The sequence below is a fragment of the Benincasa hispida genome, chromosome 11, assembly GCF_009727055.1.
Source record: "Benincasa hispida cultivar B227 chromosome 11, ASM972705v1, whole genome shotgun sequence".
Classification (NCBI taxonomy): domain Eukaryota; kingdom Viridiplantae; phylum Streptophyta; class Magnoliopsida; order Cucurbitales; family Cucurbitaceae; genus Benincasa; species Benincasa hispida.
In genome coordinates this window covers 1,939,555-1,962,462 of record NC_052359.1, presented here as the reverse complement: position 1 = coordinate 1,962,462, position 22,908 = coordinate 1,939,555, and the positions used below count along the sequence as shown (strand labels likewise).

The following is a 22,908-nucleotide window of genomic DNA, read 5'->3' as shown; positions in this document are numbered from 1 at the left end:
AAGATAGATGGTTTGTTTAATTTCCTTGTCAAAAAAGAAAGAAAAAGAAGATAGTTTTGATCATCTCAAGTTTGATTTTTATTGCATGCTACAATATTATCGGTCCATCTATCATTTTCCGGTTAATAACACTAATGAAAAATCTGACATGATTTTCCTTTTTGTTTGTTTCTTTATCTTTCCCTCTCTTTTTCTCTCCCATTCTTATCCTTCTTCCGACTATATTTTTCTCGTAGTTTCTTTCCTTTGTCTTTTTCGTACTTTTTCCCATTGTTTTCCACATTATTTATTTATTTAAGAAAAAAATATTGTTTGAAGGGAATCCCTGAAATGATGGTTCCCCTCAAGTTTTAGATATGAACATTTCAATATGTTTAAATAAATTAAAATTCTCATTAAAATATTTTAGCTGTATTTTGTCCATTTTTCCATGATATAATAAAAATACATTGACTAAATATTTAAATTCTCTCTCTGTATAATATTGGGGATGTAGCTCAGATGGTAGAGCGCTCGCTTAGCATGCGAGAGGTACGGGGATCGATACCCCGCATCTCCAATTTTTTTTTTTTTTTTTGTAATTTTTAATTATTTTCATGTGCGAAGCGAAACTGGCTGTGGCTAGCCTTTTATTTTATGGGCCGCAGTATTTCTCACGCTAACAGGGCCCAGGCCTTCTTATGGGCCCGCCTAATTTTCCTAATTTTCAACAAATTGATTCTTTTTTTGGTTTTTAAAACAAAAATTGTTTTTTTCTTCAGTTTCTATGAAATTTAAAATTCTTTTTGAATTATGGGATTATGTGATCAAAGTAATCAAAATTTTAAAAACAAGAGTTTTACGTGATAAAAAAAATAATAGTTCACCCACTTGGTATTAGGGGTGTTTATGGATTGAGTTAGAAAGACTTTTTAGACCAAGCCCAATTGTTTGGTTTATAAATTTTCAACCCAAATAACCTTTATTAAAATTTTGTTCTAAAAAGAAGCACAACGTAAATATGTAAAAAACTTATTTAATTATTTTCATATATTGAATTAAGATGAACAACTCAATTTCAATTTAAACAGTGAAAATTTTCTTTCTAAAATATAAAGAAACAGTTGTTGAACAATAAATTATTAAAAAAATATTTAAATTAAATAAAATTAAAATTAATATATGTATAAATAATTGTGTTATAAGTAATAAAAAATATATTTTAAAGGTAATAATAAATTTGAGTTGGTTCGGGTTATATTAGGTGAACCCTCAAATCAACCAAACCCATCAAATTTTCATTTATTTGAATCCAATCCAACCCAAATGAGTTGATAACATAACCCAAACCGCATGAGTTAGGTTGGATTGATCGATTTTTTTGGGTCATCGAATTTTTTGAACACACCTACTTGGCATATTGCTAGGCTTCATTGACCCATCGTTGGAGTTTCGGAGGTTAAAGTGGTTTTTTTTTTTTTTTTTTAATGAGAAAATGTTAAAGTGGATTTTGCCCATTTATTGAGTGTCCAAATACTTAGCCAATTTATTGAATGTCCAAATACTTGGGGCATGTTTGATTTAATTTTAAAAATAAACCATTTTAAAAAAATTGAAATGTTGGTAACTACTTAAAATAATTTTTGAAACAGTCTCAAAATATTTTTTAAATATCATTTTATTAAAAAAAATTTTGAAAAAAATCAAACGATTATGCCAATTTTTATTTTTACAAAATATAGGATGGAATAATAGAGTCTCTAATCTTGAGGTTGGAAGCTCATATATTATGTCATTTGAGTTATACTAATTTTGACGATGATGTTGAAATTCTCAACATAGTTGACATGTTCATTTTAATAGATGCTTAAATTTTGAGTTTGGTTTAAAATTAGTCTGTAAATTTCAAAATGTAATTTTACCTTGAAATTTGAGTTTTGTTTCAATTTGATTCATATGCTACAAGATTTTATACTTTTAATCTTAATTTTTTCATTAAATATTCATCGTTAGTTATTGAACTCAATGTCTATTAATTAATTTAAAATAAATATGAAATTAAATTTTAATAGAGATAAGAAAATAGTGAAACTTAATTAATTTTAATTATTTAAAATTAATTAACAATAAAGACTAAAATAAATATATAGTAAAAAAATTAAAATTAAAAGTATAAAATTAAAAATTTTAAAATTAAATTGAAATAAAACTCAATAAAATTGTAACAGAAAGAAAAGAATTAAATTTAAACAAAAAATCAAAATTTAAAGACTAAATATACAATTCAAGGACTAAAAGAAAACTTGAGTCCAAAATTTAAGGACCATATAGCATTTGGTAGAAAAAGAAAAAGAACGTAAAAGAAAAACAAATCTCTTGAGAGAGAATGTGGCGGGTACCTCCGGTAGTGCATTTTTAGAGGGGAAAAGAAGAGAGCATAAACTTAACAGAAAACAAAAACCCTAGGGTTTATGATTCGGACCGTTTGAATTCAAAGCATTTCTAGACATCTTCCAATTGTGGCGAGCGAAGATGTCTGACAACAAAGCTTTTTCCATGGCCTCTGTTTTCAGTTCATTGTCAGAAAGCTTCCGGAGAGTGCCTCCAATGGCAGTTCCAGCTATTTTAGATTGCCTTTTTGCTTCTACTGGGTTATCCCCATCTGAGCTTTTCGATTCGCTTCTCGAGACTTTTCCCAAAAACATTGATGTATTACTCTGAAAATTCCCACTTCTTCAATTGTAATATAATTTTGGTGAAAAAAGAAATGCAGGCAAATACATATTGCCCATGTGGGGAAAATAACTTTTCATATCTGTGTGCATGTGTGAAACTCATCATAGAAACTATATCACGAATATTTATTTATCTATGTATGTTGCATCTATATATGTTTTTGTTGGTTTCTTATAGTCACGAGTTCCTATAATTTGAACAAGAGGTTGGCTATAATTTCATAACTTTCAACTCTAAAATTGTTTAATAATGGTGAAATGTGGTGAAAGATAATTGAAGTTGTTGTTTAAGCTGGGAAGTAATTGTTTTGGATAGGATGCTGCCATGAAGGAGGGGAAGTTTGATGCTGATCAATGTAATTACATCACATCTTTGGTATGCGCGCTGTGCCACATACTAAAAAAAAATGGTCAGTCATCATCTGTACCCATATTTTTCCAAATGATTGCCCTTTTAATCTTCACTTAGGGTCATGTAATTTTTTTTAGGAAGAAACAAGACTGTTCATCAATGATAGTTCTTTATACTCAATGATTTATATCTTATACTCCACAAGGGACTACTCTACCCTCAAAATCAAGTTGATTTGTCTGTCCTCTTTCAAAAATGGAAAAAAAAAAGGAAGGAAAGAAGTTCTACATGTCTCTGTACTCTTTTGGTTTCAGAGTAGTGATTTTTCAATATTATGTTGGGGTTTCTTTTGGGTCATAATGTGTGCTATTACTCCAGCTATTCGGATTAGGGAGAGGACAGAATCTTTTAGGCTGTAATGTGCTGTAAATCATATGGTCTGCTGATTTAATCCTTAGGTGCTAATCCTGATGCTTTGAAGTCATTTATATGGAAAAGTTTTGTTCCTTTGATAAATAAGGCAGCTACATTGAATCGGGAAATGCTAAACCAGGTACTATTTTTTAAAAGCTTGTTTGATTTGATGATAACTGGACCTTCAGTTTCCAACTATGCTGGTGCTTTATGCTAATTATCCTGTTGACTTCATTTATTGATATCAGGTCTCTGAATCATTCATTGATGTTGTAAGTGAGACGAACTCATGGCCTATTGTCGAAGCAACCCTAGTTCCATTTTGTATAAGTTCAGCTCTTTATTCCACGAGCGTGCAGCAAAATGTTGAGTTGGACACCTTTGAGGGTGACGGATGTTCTGTCATTTTGGGCTCAAATTTCCCTGTGCACGAACCTAGAATGGATAATCAGATGACGAAAGGCTATCGATTCCTTCAATTACCACTAGCATGCCATGTTTTGTCTATAATGTTAGATGCTGTCTTTTGTAATACACAAGCACCACAAACATCAGGCGTAGTGGTGTCAAATGGGTACCAAAAAGCTGAAGAGTTTACTGTTAAACTAATTTGGGATATTTGCAATTTATCTGCCCAAATGCTTTTACAAAGCTCGGATCATCGATCTTGTGCCATTTGCTATCTTCTTCCAGTAATCTTTGAAGCACTTCTTTCTCACCATTCTTTAGAGATCTCCATTAAAGGCCATGCATGTAATCTCTCCAGGTTAGACTTAAAAGTTCTTTGAAATTTATGGTTCAAACATGTAGCTTGCCCTAGATTTAAGAATTCTGTTTCACTTCATTATTCTCTTAATGCACATGGTTGTCTTACAGGAACCGTTTCCTCATGAAAATATGGAAATGTTGCAAAAAACTATTTTCATTTGGAACTTTGGAGAGAAGAGATGCCTATAGGATTTTGTCTCTTTATTTATGTTTTTTCCCTCACAATGAAGAGCTTGGAGGTGCTGGAATGTGTGATGACGGAGAAGAATTTGACATAAGGGCTGATAAAGATTTTTGGGATGAAATTAAAAGAGGCTTGGTACTCAAGCATGCCTTTGATTGTTTCTTGTTGATTGAGATTCATTTACTTGTACAATTAAGGATTTTAGAGTGACTTAAAAGTTAAAACAATTTTATTTCATGTTTGTTTCTAGAAAAATATTTATTTCATATTTGTGGTTGGGTTGATTATGTTTGTTTGTGGAGCCTGTTTAGGTGGATAAGGAGAGCTCGGTGAGGAAGCAATCACTATATATATTGAAGAAAGCACTATCTATAAATGGAAGAGGCAACACATCTATGGTTCCAAAGACAATTTCACGTGGAAAAGACAATAATGTTCGAGGTATTACCAAAAGGGAAAGATGGGCCAATAAGGAAGCAAATTCACTGGGTGTAGGGCAAATTTGCAGCCAACATGAAATTGTAACAAATAGCCGGCAGCAACAGTGGGAAGCATTCATACTTCTTTATGAAATGCTTGAAGAATATGGTTCACACTTGGTTGAAGCTGCTTGGTGTCACCAGGTTCATTCACATTTAATATTTTCTCAACGTTCATCCTCCGTTCTTTTGTATAATTTTAAAGTGGACACCCCCTCCCTCCACAGTCGTTTTTGTTTGACATTTATTCTTAGGTGGATGCCTAAATCTTCACTTTTTACATAGTACATAGTCCTTCATGTTGTTTATACATGTGTGTTATGTATTTAGTATGTATGGTAGTATCACATCCATTCCTTTTCTTCGTTAATATATAAATCAAATGTAGTCTCACCTTGACAAAGCACTGTTTAGATGAGCTAATGTGGAGGTGGAAGAAGCAGATTTATTGTGTCAGTACAAAAGGTAGGCAATATTAGGCTTGTTTTTTGGTCCAAGTTCGAATAATGGAATAAACTTTTGTACGGCATAGTGTGTGTAATTTCTTGTTACATGGATGATCAAGATTCATAACCTCCTCTCTTTATGGAAAGGTGAAAACTTTAAGATGAATGAAGATAATGTTAGTAGCTTTATCAGATAATGAGATAAACAATTTGTTTGGAGGTGTTCATTGAAATTAAAGGCAATTATTTTAGCTTTAACTCTTCTGATACTGAATTAGAGAATGGCAAAAGGGAGTGAAGTTTTCCAGTGAAGTTCTAGTGGTTTGCACTTGTGGATGTTTATTCTTTGAGGCGGCCATCAGACAGTCTCTCTAATGAAGAAGGTCATTGCCTAATGACAATGTATACTAGATACTACATGTACTCATTGGATCAAAAGCATGGGTTTAGTTTTTCTGGTTTTCTGTACAATAGTACTTTGGATGGGTAGAAGACAAAGGTCTGGTTTAAGAGGCAAATGCTCGAGATCAAACAATGTTGAAATTTTTGACAGGCAGGAAAATGATAGCCCTAAAGGAGAGGCAGACCTGGAGCATTAGCAAATTGTAAGCCCATTATAGAAGCAAGAAGTTGAATTCAGCAATGAATATCCTGCTGAAAGGTAAATGAAGCCCACAAGCTCAGATAGTTTGAAGTCAAAACCCAAGGAGTTAGATTGTTAAAAAGTAGATTGGGTAGCTCCCTTGTTAACATTAGTAGCCTGAAGATTCAGTGGGTCTTTGATAATAATGCAAGCCGGAACACCCTCCAATTATTATAATTTATATGGGCTGGTTTTATCTCCACATGGTCATTTCTTTGGGTCAATGCTGTCAAAGAGAACTATAGTTTGAGGGAAATGGAAACCACAGGATTTTTAAAGACAAGTCTAAAACTCGGATCGAAAAATTCAATATAACTACATTCATAGCATCCCATTGGTGTTCTCTTTCTAATATGTTTGCTATTATTCTCATAATGATATTTGTATAAATAGGGACATGTTCGGTTTCCTCACTAGGTTTTAAGCTCAAAGTTCACTCATGTTGTTTGTTGTTTTTAAAATTTTATTTCTTACTTTCACTCCCTTTGAGATTTTTCTTGTATTTCTTCGACCTTTGTACCGTTGTATGGACATGATGAGGGCGCTAAGGGGGTGTCAGCCTAGTTGAGATGCTTGGGTGCGCTTCCTGATCCTTTTGTTTAGTTTTGCTTTGTTTGTCTCATTTTATTTTTTATTCATGCTCTTCGTATAATTCTCTTGTACCTTAAGCATTAGTCTCTTTTTATTCTAATAAAGAGGCTCGTTTCTGTTTCAAAAAAAAAAAAAAATTTTTGTATCTTAAATAATGTGAAGTTTGTATCTTGTTCAAGATAGTTATTTGAGGACAAGTGTAGTGATGTTTCTTTTGACACTGTTTGCTTCAGGGTCCCCAGATTTTCAATTTTTTTTAGTTAATCCATGTTCTCGATTCATTTGGAGACCATTTGAAATATCCAATCGTTGGATGATGGGGGTTGCTTGTCCTCCTATCTCGATTGTTTCATACCTAAATTTTCCTATATAAACAAAAATAACGTGGTGTATAAATGAAGCTAGTGATTGCACCATCTAAGTACATAATATGGCTACCCCATCCCCAAGAAGCTTAATGTGGCTTAGGTAGGTGGGTGTGGGTGGTTTAGGCTTATGCTTATTTTGTAGTTTGGGATTAGGATTTAGATGTCAAGTATCTTATATGGAATAATTTAAATGCTTATCTTGAAAATGTTTGGTAACCAAACGTATTTTAAACCTTGCATGTGCTCCAAAGAATTTATTATTCTGCACTGTAATACCTAAGTTTACCAGCCATGGGGGTACATTATATGGACAAATTTAAATGCTTATCTTGAAAATGTATGGGAATCAAACGTATTTTAAACCTTGCATTTGCTCCAAAGAATTTATTATTTTGCACTGTAATACCTAAGTTTACATGCCATGGGGGTTATATGGTCTATTTCTATTTATTTATTTTTAGTAAAAATGGGATATATAATCTATAGTTCAACAACATATTAAAAAGGGGTTCAAGGCGATAAACATTTGATTTTTTCTTTTGTCCCTACTTTTATATTTATTTCTAGTTTATCCAATAAATGGTATTGATTATGTTTGCCTTAATAAATCACAACCTTGTTTTATTGGTTGGAAAATTATGTCCTGGGGTTTCAAAACTGCTTTAATGAATCAGTTCACTACAGTCTCTTTGTAACCTTAGGTGCTTGGGGTCTCCCCTTATTTCATTTGTTCAATGAGATATTTTTTNATCTTAAAATATATATATATATATATATATAGATCAGTTCACTCTGCCAATCTGCTTTTGTTTGTTTTGGGAACTTTTTCTTTCATGGTTGATCTTTGATTTCTATTGGGTTGTGGGTGTTTATAGTGCTTCTGTTGTTTTTCTTTTTTCTTCTTTTATTTTTGTTTCCTTGTAATTTTGTGCGTTAGTCTCTTTTTATTACATCAATGAAAATTTCTGTTTCCTTTCAAAAAAATATTCCAACGAAATAGAGGAATATTGTAATCTTGTTTATTATGTTTTTCTAAAATAATTTATAATTTATAAAAGTCAAAGTACTGATTATTATTGATATGCTAATGAACATATTGTTTTACATAAATCCGATCAATCTGTTTTCTTGTATAAAAGTGAGAATAGTTATTTAATGTACCAGAAGACAATTATTATTATGTGGCTGTGTGCAGTTCTCGGCCACTGCACAAGTTTCTTTTAATTTCTCTATTTATATTCATTAAGGAACTCGATTTATACCATCTACTTGGGACTTTTCTGACCCTTTTTTGTTTTGGAACTGGAACTCCCAATCCTTTGTTCTTTGCATAAAATCAAGATCATTTAAAAATTTCAAACATGTATTTCATATAAAGTTTAACCAGTTGTTTTCAGTGTCGTTACTAATTACCAAAGTTTTCTCGCAGATATCCTTCTTACTACAAGATCCGGCCTCTACTAATATGGACAGCTTCAGTAGTGGCGTTCATCAGAACCAAATTGAAATGTCTGGGGAAATCTTTAGTTGGTTATCAATCTTGTGGGTTCGGGGATTCCACCATGATAATCCTTTAGGTACCACTAATTTGTTCATTTAGTCAATAGTATGGGTGGGCAAAATGGAACTCTTGATGTATGTAATGTATCTTTTTGGATTGAAATTTTATGAGTTTTGCTCAATGAATTATGTCATCCCTTCTTGTTTATTGCAGTTAGATGCTTGATCATGCAGTCCTTCTTGGCCATTGAGTGGAGGGAAAAAGTTCCTTGTTTAAAGTCAGTGCCAGAAACTTTTATTATTGGACCTTTCATTGAAGCACTCAATGATCCTGTGCAGCACAAAGATTTCGGTCAGTTCATAACATATTTATGTCCTCTGGGCTATCTTCATGTTTAAGTCAGCTTGAACCTCTTATGTTGAGACAAAGGATTCTTCTTCGATTATCAAATAATTTGCGTAAGGCATTGTCTACAGTTTGTGATTGGATGGACAATAGTTTTGTGGTGGATGAAAATGAGGATGTTCAAATTTCCTAGTCATTATTTTAATCGTATGTGGATTGGAGCATTATGGTTTGAAACTTAAAAAGATGATATGATAACATATATTTATTCAGGTTTAAAAGGAGTTTACTCATCCAAGACAGTTGAAGGTGCAGCCCGTTTTATATGTCAATATGCAAACATTCTTGATGGAAGGTATGGTATAATATTCTTTTGGTTGATTAGAGTAATTTTAAGGAAACGGACTAAATATCACAAAACATTCACTGAAAGCTCACTACAAAAGGAACTGACTTGATGGTTATCCATTGCAATTCGGCTGTTTTCTTTGTTCCTTTTTAGTTTTAACTTTATGATTCATTATGTTTACTTTGCTGATGTTTTTTCCTATTCTTCTATTTTCTGCTTTGTTTTCTCTTGCTCCTTTTGGAGTTTCTATCTCTGAACAATAGCCCATTTTCCTTCTCTTAATGACAAGTGTCGTATCTTGTTCGAAAAAAGAAACCAACTTAATATCACAAACTTTATTTCCATGTTTATATCATCTTTCTTCCATGAGAAATCATACCGTGGCAGCAGTCTTTTCTCATTCGGGAAGGTCTCCTCTATTGTTGGGTTCCATCGTCCATCGTCCATAAGGAAATGGATATCATGACTCTTTTTATCTTTGATTGGGGAGTTTCCTTTTATTCAAAAGAGAAATGATGTTTTTCTTTGGAATCCGAATCCTTCTCGAGAAAATTTCTCGTAGTTTCCTTTTCAGTGTCTGGTCAATCCCTCTCTCTCTAGTGGCTATGTCTTTACCTCGTTGTAGAAGGTGACAATTCTCAAGAAGATTAAATTCTTTGTTATAACTACAAATATTATAGTGATGGAATATTGACATTGTTTTGAGTCGGCTTTGGTTGGTGGCTATTTGATAAGATTTGTAATCATTATATCAACATTATTTATTTTTGCTTAATAGGGTCTTGCTATAGTGTTAAGGATTGTTCTCGTTTTATTTGTTTTTTGCTTTTATTATTCGACTCCCTTGTGGTGTTTGCACCACTTGAGCATTATTCTCTTTTCATTTTATTAATAAAGAGTTTTGTCACTGGTTCAAAAAATATATCAATTAAAAATTGTTTCTTGTTAAGAAAAACATAATAAATGAGGGCCTTGGCAGATATTCTCTAGCTGAGCTGATTTAGTGAGTTACTTGTGATTGATGGGTAGCAGTTCTCTTATCTAAATTTTTTTGTATTTTAAGGTGGTTTTGCTTGCCCCTGGATCCAAACTATTGGTTTGTTGGGATCTTGGGAAGTTTGGTAATTGCCTATGACGGTAGGTGGAAACCCCCTAGATTGCATGCATCATCCCCTATTTGTTGTAGCCTAAGAAGGACAGATACATATACGAGACACATATATGACACGACACGAAAATGACACACTTATTAAAATATATATTTTTAAAAATATATACCATTTTTATACCAACAAGAAAATTCAAAGCTAATGGGTTGATGTATTAATATGCTTAAAAAACTTGGCTTGATGTATTTCAAGCTCAAAAGTTATTATTATTGTCATACATATGTCTTTTTAGTCTACTGAACAAGTGTTCTATGCATGTATAACATATTTGTTGCACTAACAAGTGTCCGATATGTGTTCAACAAGTGTCGGGGTGTCCAAGTATCACACAGACACGCTAGTCAAATGAAGTGTTCGTGCTTCTTTGTTTGTAGCCTTGGCCCATCTTGGAGCTTGGAAGTTCGAAACTCTTCCTCTGCTGAAACCTGTAATTATCCACACTATGGTCAAGGTTATTTGATCATTACTTTCTCAAGTGTTATTTACACAAATTGAATGCCAAATGGGGCTGGCGGCTTAAAATTTGATGTGATTGTTGCATGTTTTATTTTATATTGTGTTGGATTTTCTTCATCTCTTGTGATATCAGATGTTTATTATGTGTATATTCATCATTTATATCTGTAAGACTTTTTCTTTATTGGTAGTTGGTCTTTCTTTTATATAAGAAGACTTTGTATTTGATTCATAATATAAAAGAAATATAACAATATTTTCTTCCCAATTTCAACTTGTTCAATATGAATGTAGGACAAGACGTGTGTTTTTGCATCAGCTCACATCTTTGGCTAGGAAGAAATCATTTGGTCGAGTTGGGTTGATCAGCCTATCTGAATGCATTGCTTCAGCTGCTTCAATAGTTGAATTTGACTACAATAGTGAAGGAGAGTGCTTTAATGGTTCTTCACTATCAGCCCAGGGGGATTTCACAACTTATTCTCTGGAGTGCAAACTGGAATTGCTGGATGATCTGAGATTTGTGGTTGAGAGCAGCAAACAACACTTCAATCCTAGTTATCGCCTTCAAGGTTTATGGTTATTTCATATGGTTAGGTTGTCATTGATGTTTTTCGTTTAGTGATTGAAAGTTGAAAGTCAAATCAGTTGATAGTCAGAGATTGAATAACCATTTCACATTTATGGGTGTTAGTTTGTGCCAAAGCTCTGGAGGCTGCTGCTTCGGTCTTGTGTACATCAAACTTAGCGCTTGAGGTTGTTCTGCATTTTATTTCAGCAATACCACGAGAGGCTACTGACTATGGAGGTGAGAGAACATTTCTTCATTTTTTCTGAATGCAAGCTGGTTATTCATAAAAAAAAATCTGAGTGTTGAAGTTATTATAATTCTCACTTCATCTGCTGTTCTTTTTGTTTATTCTTATCTCTGCCACCTTCTGTTCTAGGTTGCTTAAGGAGGAAAATGCAAAATTGGCTGTTAGGGTGTGGTAAGAAGTGCTGCAGTGGCAGTTGCTGCAGTACCGAGACAAAGTTTATGAAGAGCCTTATTGAGTTCCCTAAAAGATTTGTGAATCATAATCATTCATCCGATGCTTCTGTTACTTACGATGATGAAGAATTGGTAGCATGGGAATGTGAGGCAAAACGATGGGCAAGAGTGGTTTTTCTTGCAGTCAAGGAGGAACATCAATTAACACCTATACTGACGGTTCGTCATTAGTTTCTTTCTCCTATTTTCTCTATAATGAATGAATTTACTTTAAGATAGATTTCTAGGGAATATAGGCATACAATACCTTCAAGGGAGAATAAAAAACCATTTATTAATTGCGATGAGATATTTATTCTAGGAAATTTAAAGTAAAAAATATACATAGGATTGTAAAGGTAAGTTCTCTCTCTCCCTCTCTCCTCCTTTCTGCCCACCTCCCCCCCCGCCCGCTCGCCTTTTCCATAACTCCAGCGACCTTTCCGGCTACTTCACGGTAAGACTATCAACGACCTTCTCAAAGAGAGAGCTTTCACAAGGATTACGTCTTCAAGTTATGGACCATACGGAGAGAAGCCTCGACGGAAGTGGAAAGTTGCAAGGTTCTAAATTTGTTCTATTGTATTTGGGTCGAGAATAAGCTCATCTAAGGTGGTTTACAGATGCAATAGCAGAGTTAACAAGAGGATCAGAGAACCGGTTCTTTCTCAAAACTGGAAGGGATGAACAAGGAAGGAAAAAGCTTTCAAAGTACAGAACTGAAGCAGGATGGATACTGAGATGTGTAGCATGGCCGGCAATAGGTGGTCGTTTCTTCATACAAGTCCTCTCGGGAGAAGCAAAGAGGGGTGGCTGTCCTTTCATAAAATGCTGCTAAGTTTTCAAATGAATCAGGAATACATGGCATGGCAATTGAGCCAATCAAATCCCCTCCAACAGCAATCACAGGGCTTCAATCAGCAATCAACTTAGTCGCAGAGACGAATTATGCAGAAATGGTAAAGTCGAATTGTCACTCACAATCCTCTGGTTTGAAGTCCTCTGTTTCGAAGTCGGAAAAACAGAGCATTGGAAACGTTGAAGAGAAGAGTCTGTTGAAATCCTTTGTTGCAGTAGTAGGAAAACAGAGCTTCTGGGTGTGCAAGAATACAGAAGTATTTAAACCAAATTTTGAGAAATTGTGGATCATATCAAAGCTATTTATACTCGACGATTGAGAGAAATCACAAAAGTTTTGGAAGATTGCTTCCAAACAAAAATAATCATTAATCCTTTGTTTGCAGAGAATGCATTGATCAAGCTGCACCAAGGTTTTTTTTTGAAAAGGAAACTATTCATTGATATAAGAGAATATCGAGCAAAAGCCCAAAGTACAAGAGGATTATACAATGAGCTAAATAACAACCGAATACCAAACAGATCAGCTAGTGCACTCGGGCATCTCAACTAGGTTGACATCCCCTTAGTGCCCTCATCATATCCAAAGATAAACTAAGACTAGCTTAAAAGAAAAGCAGAAAGGAACAAACAACAGGTCTAAAACTTAAATAAATAGACTGAAAAATCAATGAAAATCTAAGAAAACCGCTGGATGCTGAAGAGACTAAAACCCATCACTTGGGAGGGAGTCAAACACCCTCCAATTGAGATTGAATTCTGATAAACAGTAGACATTAAAGTGCTTGGATAGGATACACCAAGAAGAAGCTAGCCGACGGGCTGATTTGAATTGATCTTGACAACCAAGAGCCTTATCATGGAATACCCTTTGATTTCTTTCAAACCAAAGATCAGCCAACAGAGCCTTGACTGCATTCAACCACAATAAACTGCTGGATCTGTGTAGATTTATACCAACTAAAAGCTGCAACAAGTTACCCTTAAAGTCATTACTCATAACCCATGAAATGTTGAAGAAGGACAGCAGCTTATTCCAACACCAAACTGAATAGGAACAAACAAAGAAAAGGTGGAGGGAGTCTTCTGACCAATTTAGGCACAAAGGGCATATTGAAGGAGAGATATAGCTGGCTGCCAGCTTGCTTTGCAACACCGAGGCTACATTCAATTGACCATAAAGCAATTTTTCTCGGGCTGCAAGTCTTCCACAGGGCCGAGTAGAGAGTTTTATCCATTGGGGAGGAGTGGGAGAGGTGTATTCTAAGTGAATTGACCGTAAAGAGTCCAGAGGCTGAGATAGACCATACCTTGCTATCAACAACTTCCTGAAACTTTCCTTGTTGCAATGACCCGAAGCAAATCTTGAAAAGAGATGATCTCCTCTTCTTTAAGCAATCGACGAAAGGTGATTGACCAAGCAGCTAAACTAATGTCCCAATGGTCAGCAACCGAGCCATTTGGAAACAAGGTGATTTGGAAGAGCTTTGGAAATAAGGAACTGAAAGGAATCACTCCCACCCAAGGGTCCAGCCAAAATGCAATTCTGCTGCCATTTCCAAGTTTGAAAGTGGCCAACGACTCAACTTTTAGCCAAGACTTAAAAATACTGATCTATGGGCTTCTCAAACTTCTACCCCCTTTACCTGTCGTGTGCCAATTAAAAGGATATGTGCCATGAATGCTTCTGATAACTTGCCCCCAAAATGAGCCTTCCTTTTTGAAAAATCTCCAGCCCCATTTAGCAAGTAGTGCTAAATTCATAGTTTTGAATCCACCAAGGCCGAGACCTCCATCTGTCATTGGTTTTTGTACCAGAGCCCACTTCACCAAATGATTTAGCTTGCTGCCATTGTGCCCTTCCCAAAAGAAGTTCCTTGTGATTTTCTCCAATTTTGAAGCAACTCCATCCGGCAATATGAATATGGACATAAAGTGCGTTGGGAGGTTAGACAAAACTGACTTGCTTAATGTGACTCTACCACCTCTAGAAAGATTGAAGCGCTTCCATTTGTCCAATTTGGCTTGAAAGTTGTCCAAAACAGGTTGCCAAAAAGACAATTTTTTCGGGTATCCACCTAAAGGCAGCCCAAGGTAAAGGATTGGAAGCTGATCTGCCTTACAATTTAATGAAGCAGCCATGGATAACAACTCATTTTCATCCACATTTATACCGTAAAGGGCTGATTTATCCCAGTTTACCTTCTGTCCTGAACACCATTCGAAAAACTCCACCGTTTGCTTTAGTTTTGCAAGCATGCTGCTGTCATACTTACAAAACAAAAGCATATCATCCGCAAATTGAAGGATGGAGATCTGAATTTTATCTTTGCCAACCACAAAACCTTCATATAGACCGGCTTGAATGATCTTGGTCACCAAAGCACTTAAAACTTCACTTACAAGAAGGAAAAGGAAAGGTGAGAGGGGATCACCTTGCCTAATACCTCTTGTGGCAGGCACTCTTCCCCTTGGTTTACCATTGATGAAAACTGAAAGCATTGGATTTTTAACACAGTCCAGATTCCAATCTATCCATTTCTGACCAAAGTTTTTGCTTCTCAACACCTTTTCTAGGAAATCCCAATCAACACGGTCGAAGACCTTTTCCAAATCAAGTTTGAGAATCCACCCTTTCTTCTTTTTCACTCTATACTCTTCTACAGCTTCGTTAACAATGAGGATGGGGTCTAAAATTTGCCTTCCTTCAATAAAGGTACTTTGAGAAGAAGTTATAATGCTAGGCATTACCAATTTTAATCTTTCAGCTAACACCTTTGCAACAACCTTATATATCACTGATGTTAAGCTAATTGGTCTGAAATCACTAACTTTGACTGCTATGTTCTTTCTTCCCCCTGTGGCAGGCCACATTGCACATTCTACAAACCAATTATCTTTGACTCTGAATTTGGCTAGACGTATGAAACTCTCATCTACTCTTTCCTTTAACAAAAAGAACTCAACCGTTGAAACAAACAAAAGTCTTCTAAAACTCGCTTTAAACCAAATGGCTGTTGCTAAAGAAAGGAACAAGGACTGACCTCTTTTCACATCTTCCACTATGAATCCTGAACCCTCTTGTCACATACAAAAGAAATGACCCAGAATGCTACAACTTTTAATCTCCATGACCGGAAAACACCCCTTTCAAGGAGTCGAAAAGCCTACACACAAAGTGCTCCCCTTCACTTGATGCGGCAAGAGTTAAAAGCCAAGACTGGAAACAGGGCAGAAACAGAGTAAGAAAGGAGGTCGGGGGAAGGGAAGGGGCCGGAAGGAGGGCAGAAGGAGAGGGTTGAGAGAGGCGGTTAGAGGGAAGGAAGGCTAGGGAGGGCATGGTGAGCTCCAGTGGGGTGATCGGAAGGGAGGGCGCGGGGGAAGGGAGAAAAGGAGGAGAGAGGGGAGAGCATTTTTGGAGTGGCCTGTTCCTAGTTAGGAATATCCAGCTGCACCAAGGTTCGATGGAGGGTTTCATTGCTAACCTAGGAAAGTGGCAGGAACTGGGGCTGTTTCATTTAAAGTTTGAAAACGGGACAAATTTAAACATAGCCGGCCATTGCTAATGAAAGGATTTGGAGGATGGTTAAAAATTAAGAACCTTCCCCTGGACTACTGGTGCAGAAAGCCGTTCAAAGCTATAGGGGTTCATTTCGAAGGATTAGAATGTATTGCTGCAGAAACACTCAACCTACTCAATTGCTCGGAAGCTAAAATATAAGTTAAAAAGAATATTTGCGGATTAATGCCTGCTACAATAGAAATTATAGATTATAACAGAGGCAATATATTCTTAAACTTTGATGATATAGAGCTGCTAGAACCTCCATCAATTACTAAAAGTCAACTTTTAGTTAAGGACTTCTCAAATCCAATTGATTTGCAAAGGCTAAAACAGGTCATGATTGATGAAGAAGTTGATAAGTCGTTCAATCCAGCAGGTTTGGATTTTTTAAATTCAATTAAAAAGTTTCCTTCATTCTCAAGAAATCCTTTTGGCGTGTTAAATTCAAAAGTTCAAGCAATGGCTAACTCCCCGGTGCTGGAGAAGACATCTCTTCTGCCTCTGACAAGCATACTAGCCAGATTGTATCAGAAGGTAGTGTGAACACTACCAAGGAAGACAAAGAGGCACATTTAAGGAGGAAAGAGAAAAGCAATATTTACAACTGTGAAATTTTAAAAATGGCAGACCAAAAGACACATAACAGCTTAAGCAAAGAGGAAACGACAATTTAAGAGCCTAAAAACATTCCCCCGGGATCACTTCTGTTCTAGTTTTTAAATTGAGTCTCTTTTGTAGTTGTTTTGTCAATTTGTCCCTGGATTTGTGGAGGTTTTTGCTCTGCTTTGTTTCGCCCATTTCTTGGCTTATGTTGTAATAGTCTGATATTGTTATTTCTTTGTATGGGCTGAGTTTTAGCCATATATTTATTTATATTGAGTTTAGTTTTGTTTGAAAGGGATGAGGGCGCTAAGGGGGTGTCAACCTGATGTATTACTTCAAGAATTCAAGAATACTTCTTTTATTAATGACTAGAAATGAAGGCATAAAGGCCTATTTATATACATTAGGTGGTTGTTGACCTAGGGAGCCGGTCAGTCTAAGGAAGATACCTGTTAAAGAAGGTAATAAACTGCTTCTGTTACAGCTAGTTGTTACAATAGGTTAAAGCCTGAAGAAACATTTAATTCAATTCTAACAACTTAAATTCAACTACAACTAGTCAACAATACCACTACATCAACTCTACCAGCCCGAGAGAAACAAACGCGCCATCGAGTTTGGCTAAGTGAGTTCAAATTCATCTGGAGGATGGTAATGATATACGTCTGGAACATTAAGTGTTGAGCTGATTTTCATTGCTGGTGGAAGATCTATACGGTATGCATTAGGACCCAATTTCTCTAGGATAGAAAAAGGGCCGATCTTCTTGTTGGTGAGTTTGGAATGTTGTCCTTTAGGCAATCTAGTTTTCGTCAAATGTACCATGACCAATTCTCCAATTTTGAAATTAGCAGGTTGTCTATGTTCATCAACTCTACATTTGTAATCAGCAGTAGATTTCTCTAAATGTTGGCGAACCTCCTTCATGTATTTGCTTCACTTGATCTACCATGAAAGTTGCTTCGGCACTTAGGTCAACTGAAACAGGTAAGTTGGCAAGATCTAAGGTCAATCTTGGGACTTGAGTATAGACAATTTCAAAGGGACATTTCCCAGTATAACAGTTGACCATATTATTAAAAGCAAATTCTGCTTGTGCAAGTGTGAGATCCTGTTGACGGGGTTTGTCTCCACTCAAACAACGTAGGAGGTTACCAAGTGTACGATTAGTAGCTTCTGTTTGTCCATCAGCTTGTGGATGGCTAGTTGAGCTAAAAAGGAGAGTAATGCTGAATCTTTTCCATATGGAACGCCAAAAGTAACTCATGAATCTGACATCTCGGTCAGAAACTATGCTTTTTGGAATGCCATATAGACGTGCAATGTCCCTAAAAAATAAATTTGCCACATTCAAAGCATCATTAGATTTCTTCCAAGCTAAGAAATGTGCCATTTTACTAAACGTATCCACAACTACCAAAATAGAATAAAATCGTCGCAGTTTGAGGTAAAACAAGGACAAAGTCCATGGAGAGGTCTTCCCAAATATTAGTAGGGATAGGGAGAGGTGAATAGAGACCTTTGTTTGAACTAGATCCTTTGGAAGTTTGGCAAATAAAACATCGTTTGACAAAATTTGCAACATCCTTTTTCAATTGTGGCCAAAAGAATTTAAAAGAAAGGAGTGCTAAGGTTTTATCTTTACCAAAGTGTCCGACTAAACCACCCGAATGGGCTTCTTTTAGAAGTGACTCTCTAAGTGAAGTGCATCCGAATTACTTAAGGAAGAAGAGTCTGAAAATTTCCAGCTCTTGACTGAAAAGCTCTCCCACTCTAAACTTAATTCGCTTCCCGATAAAAGAAGGTGGATTTTAGAACCAAGTAGGTTCTTTTCAGTCAAATTACTTGTATTACACCTATCTTTCTCTTCCCCAATTGGAACACCATTAGAATCAGCATTATGGAAATCCAAGAGCCCTCCGTGAACCCGGTAAACTCTTTCCATTCTTTACCTACTGTAAATTTGTTGTCTGGATCAATGGGACATTCTGCAGGAATTATTATTGGAGAAAAGTTGAATGACCAAAATTATTTCTCCTAGTCGCAATCCATCAGAATGACTTCGGAAGGAAGACAAAAATTTGGATATCTAACTGGGGAGATACCAAAGTCTGAACCTGGTAACCCCCAAGAATGCATCTGGAGAGCAGAAGATTCATTGCTACGGTCAGTTCTGGTGAGTAGCATGGAACCTCAAATAGACAGACCGTTGCTCTATACGGCAACTGCCAAAGACATTTGGGATGCAGTACAGCAGCTGTATTCAAAGAAGCAGAATGCATCCCGCCTACATACCTTACGCAAGCAAGTCCACGAATGCAAGCAAGAGACTATGGACATAACGTCGTACTTCAACAAATTATCCCTGTTATGGCAATATATGGACTTATGCTGTGAAATTATCTAGAAGTGTGCACATGATGGGACTCAGTGTTCTAAAATTGAGGAAGCTGATCGAGTGTATGATTTTCTGGCTGGGCTAAATCCGAAGTTTGACGGTGTTCGCAGCAGGATATTGGGCTGGGTCTGCTGTTGATAGAAAGTCTATGTTTGGGTATTGCACTTTTGTCTAGGGAAATCTAGTCACTTGGAGAAGTAAAAAACAGGGAGTGTTTGTCAGAAGTAGTGCAGAAGCCGAGTATAGGGCCATGAGTTTAAGGATATGTGAAGAAATCTGGTTGAAGAAAGTATTGACAGATCTTTGACAAGGCAGTGAGTTTCCGATGAAATTATTTTGTGACAATAAAGCAACAATAAATATTGCAAACAATCCGGTCCAGCATGATAGGACCAAACACGTCGAAATTGACAGACATTTCATCAAAGACTGTACAATTTAAGCGTATGCATTCCCTACATCCCTTCCAATCAGTAGATTGCAGATGTCCTTACAAAGGGGTTGTTAAGACAGAGTTTTGATTATTGTATCGGCAAGTTGGGTCTTATTGATATTTATGCCCCAACTTGAGGGGGAGTGTCGAAAAGGGTTGGTTTGCCCTAGGGGCTTATTTGTAATTTTCTTATGGGCCTAGGGCTTCCTGCCTGTCTATTTATTTGAGCAAGTCTTCCTGTATTTCTGTATCACTTGAATAATAAAAAACACGTCTCTATCGTGGTTTTTTCTCCCTGGTATATGGTTTTCCACGTAAACCATTTGTGTTTCTCTTCTCCTTCCTCTTTTATTTTCATCAATTAATGAAGAGGCTTGTTTCCATTTAAAACATATATACGCAGGATAATTTATTATTATTATTTTTTGGAGTAAATGAAGAAAATTGGAGCTTATAATGATGCCATGACATGCAACATTTTTTGTCTTTTTAATAAGAAACCTGAGAATGTGTATGATGTAGCTTAAAGTAAACAAGCCTCAAGAAATATAATTTTCCTCTTGTTTATTAAACTTCAATCAGAAGGTATTTATAGAAATACAGAGGATTTAACCAAGGTTAAATAACTAACTCTACCCTACTTAGAACTATATCAACCTGTTAACAGAACAACAACCAATAACCACCATATACATTATTATAAAGGACCCAAAGCGAGAATTCTCCAAGAAGTCTAACTTAAATTTTTTTTTATGAATCAATTCATGATCTATTACGTGAGAAAAACCCCTCATAGGAATTGTTATACATTAGGGGTTAAAGGGAATTTACCTAGTAATTCACCCGAATTAACCCTAATCCTTCCCACATCAATATATATATATAACTGACAAAAAAGGTGCTGGAGGAAGGGGGTTTCCTCTCCCATAAACAACTTTTAAGAACAAGATACGACACTTTTCATGGAAAGACCAATTACAAAAGAATTTTCATTGTCTAAAACACCACTAAGAAGAGGTGAACTGTATATCTCTACAACAAGAAAAACAGCAAAAGGAGGGGAAGTATACTCAAATGTTCTTTGATCTCTTTTCTACGTACAGCAATTTTAGTAAAAAAATTCATTTTAAATTCTTTGTCAATCTAGTTTGATGTAAATCTTAACTGCATAACTATGGATAAGCTTTATGATGTTTTTTAAGATAATGTCAGACTTCACAATTGAAATTGATTATTGTAACCCACCTTTTATAGGCATTTCATTTATCAATGGAATAGTTATGTTCCTTATAAAAATGTAATTACTCTGTTTCTTTCTTTAAAAATAAAATAATAATGTGACAAACTGTTGCCAAACTGAGGTTACATTAGTAACTGTTGGGTTTATCTTAAAGATGGAGGGTGAGAAAGGAAGGAATGTGGTCCTTTTGATGGAGCCTTATATATGATCCTTTCTTGATTGTATATTTGCCTCTCATAGTTTCTGCTTTGTACTTGTACACTGGGCTTGCCTTTCACTTTAGTGGCCACAGGCTTCTGTCTGTGTGCAGGTGCTCTTCGTTTTTTACTTTTGGTTTCCTTTTTTGGATGAATGTTTTGATGCCATCTGTATTATCTTGTGTAGTTTGTTCACAACCATGGTGTAAATATTTGCAAACAGAAGAGTGATTTGGAAGGTATACGCGTGAAGTTCCTAATACTTATCATGACTTTGGTTCAAGAACTTCAATTAGTTCAGCAGAAAATTGGTCACTGCAACTACAAATGTGACTCGGATGAGCTTACCGTGTCTCAGCCAAGTGACAATTGGAGCTATGCAGGATCAACTATTTTTAGCCAGAAAATAGCCAACCTTCTTCCATTACTACAGGTATTGTCTGATTTCTCTAGTTGCTCTTCTCATTGGAAATCTTTCCATATGAAGTCAATTTCACTTATTTTACTCTGGTTTGGGAGTTTGTATCTTTAAACACTTTGTCCTTTTTTCTTCTTGTACTTTGAGCATTAGTCTCATTTTATTGCATTAATAAAGAGGCTCATTTCCATTTTTTTTAAAAAAACACTTTGTCCTTTTCATTAAGCAATAAAAATTTCATTTTTTGTTAAAAGATATCTCAGAGGTTTTTCTATTATGCAGCAAAATCTACTAATTTCTACATGGATGTACTTGTTGACTTTCAGGTAGAATTGGTTTCTTTTGCTACCGTGTCTTGTTCCATATTCTGGTCCAACGTCAAGTCAGATGAGACAGTATTACCAGGTTCTGTGAAAGGGAAACTTGGGGGCCCCAGTCAACGCCGGTTGCCATCCTCTGTTGCTACTTTGGTTCTGCTAGCTGTATGATCTTCCAATGCTCTTTGGCTCTTTTACGTTGTGGTCTGATCTTTTATATAGATGTGGTATCAGAATCTATTCAATAAGAATATCCTTTGTATAGATGTGGCTAACAGCAGCATTGTTGAGTCGCAGCCAGGTGCTCGCCTTAGGCGAGAGGCGAGATGATGGGAGGCCATACTGCCTTGCAAGTACCCCGGGCGAGCACCTTCAATGGGGCCCTCGCCTTTTGCACCTTTCTTCTGTCGCCTTGAACATATGTTCAAGGCGACACAGGTGCTCGCCTTTTTTTTTTTTTATGATTATTCAAGTTTCCTAGTTTTCTGCTTTCTTCAAACTTTCTTCTTTAATATCAATTTAAACAAGAAGTCAAGAAAAACCATAGAAAGGAAGAAGAAATGAAGAGAAAGAATAGCACAAGTAGTAGAAAAAAGTTGAAGAAGTCATCCTTTTTGTTTAGTCATCCATCGGTTGCTTTTCAAAAATGAAGAAAAGGAAGAAGAGAGGGGCTGGAAATCAGAAGGGAAGAAGAAATGTTCTTTTATTTTTTACATTTCCTGGAAGAGAAATGAAGGGTTGGCTGCCAGCATTAAAGTAATGTTGGCTGCATGCCAACCAAACTGCCGAATGGCAAAATTTCTACCCCATTACTCAAAGAACTATTTTTTATCTATTTAAAATCATTTCTATTTCTATTTCTTATGCCAAATATATATTTTTTTTCTCAAATTTTTTTAGTTAATTTTTATTTTAATTCTTAATAATTTTGTTAATATTTTAATATTCTAACATTTTAAAAATATATATATTTTCTTTTATCAATAATTGTAAAAATAATATTTATTTACTATTTTTTTAAAGTGTGCCGTGCTTCAGTTGGACAATGCTTTTTGGTCACCTCTTGGCGT

At 35.6% G+C, this 22,908-nt stretch overlaps 1 protein-coding gene and 1 non-coding gene across 5 annotated transcripts in view; both read left to right on the top strand.

Annotated features, from left to right (window-relative positions):
- Window positions 1-486: 486 nt before the first annotated feature.
- Window positions 487-559, top strand: TRNAA-AGC. Its single transcript has one exon. It is a non-coding gene; the product is annotated as a tRNA-Ala (tRNA).
- A 1,766-nt stretch (window positions 560-2,325) lies between these two features.
- Window positions 2,326-22,908, top strand: part of LOC120092116 — a 52,783-nt gene continuing 32,200 nt past the window's right edge. For 3 of the 4 annotated variants that reach the window (XM_039050327.1, XM_039050325.1, XM_039050326.1), the window contains exons 1-14: window positions 2,326-2,688; window positions 3,031-3,124; window positions 3,525-3,619; window positions 3,729-4,246; window positions 4,357-4,567; window positions 4,744-5,055; window positions 8,389-8,536; window positions 8,674-8,811; window positions 9,079-9,160; window positions 11,074-11,351; window positions 11,474-11,587; window positions 11,727-11,989; window positions 21,291-21,536; window positions 21,848-22,003. In XM_039050327.1, the coding sequence (XP_038906255.1) occupies window positions 2,512-2,688; window positions 3,031-3,124; window positions 3,525-3,619; window positions 3,729-4,246; window positions 4,357-4,567; window positions 4,744-5,055; window positions 8,389-8,536; window positions 8,674-8,811; window positions 9,079-9,160; window positions 11,074-11,351; window positions 11,474-11,587; window positions 11,727-11,989; window positions 21,291-21,536; window positions 21,848-22,003 (2,832 nt within the window). In that variant the 5' untranslated portion in view covers window positions 2,326-2,511. Of the gene's footprint in view, window positions 2,689-3,030; window positions 3,125-3,524; window positions 3,620-3,728; window positions 4,247-4,356; window positions 4,568-4,743; window positions 5,056-8,388; window positions 8,537-8,673; window positions 8,812-9,078; window positions 9,161-11,073; window positions 11,352-11,473; window positions 11,588-11,726; window positions 11,990-21,290; window positions 21,537-21,847; window positions 22,004-22,908 lie in introns of those variants that run through there. The other variant, XM_039050328.1, reaches the window with a different exon arrangement.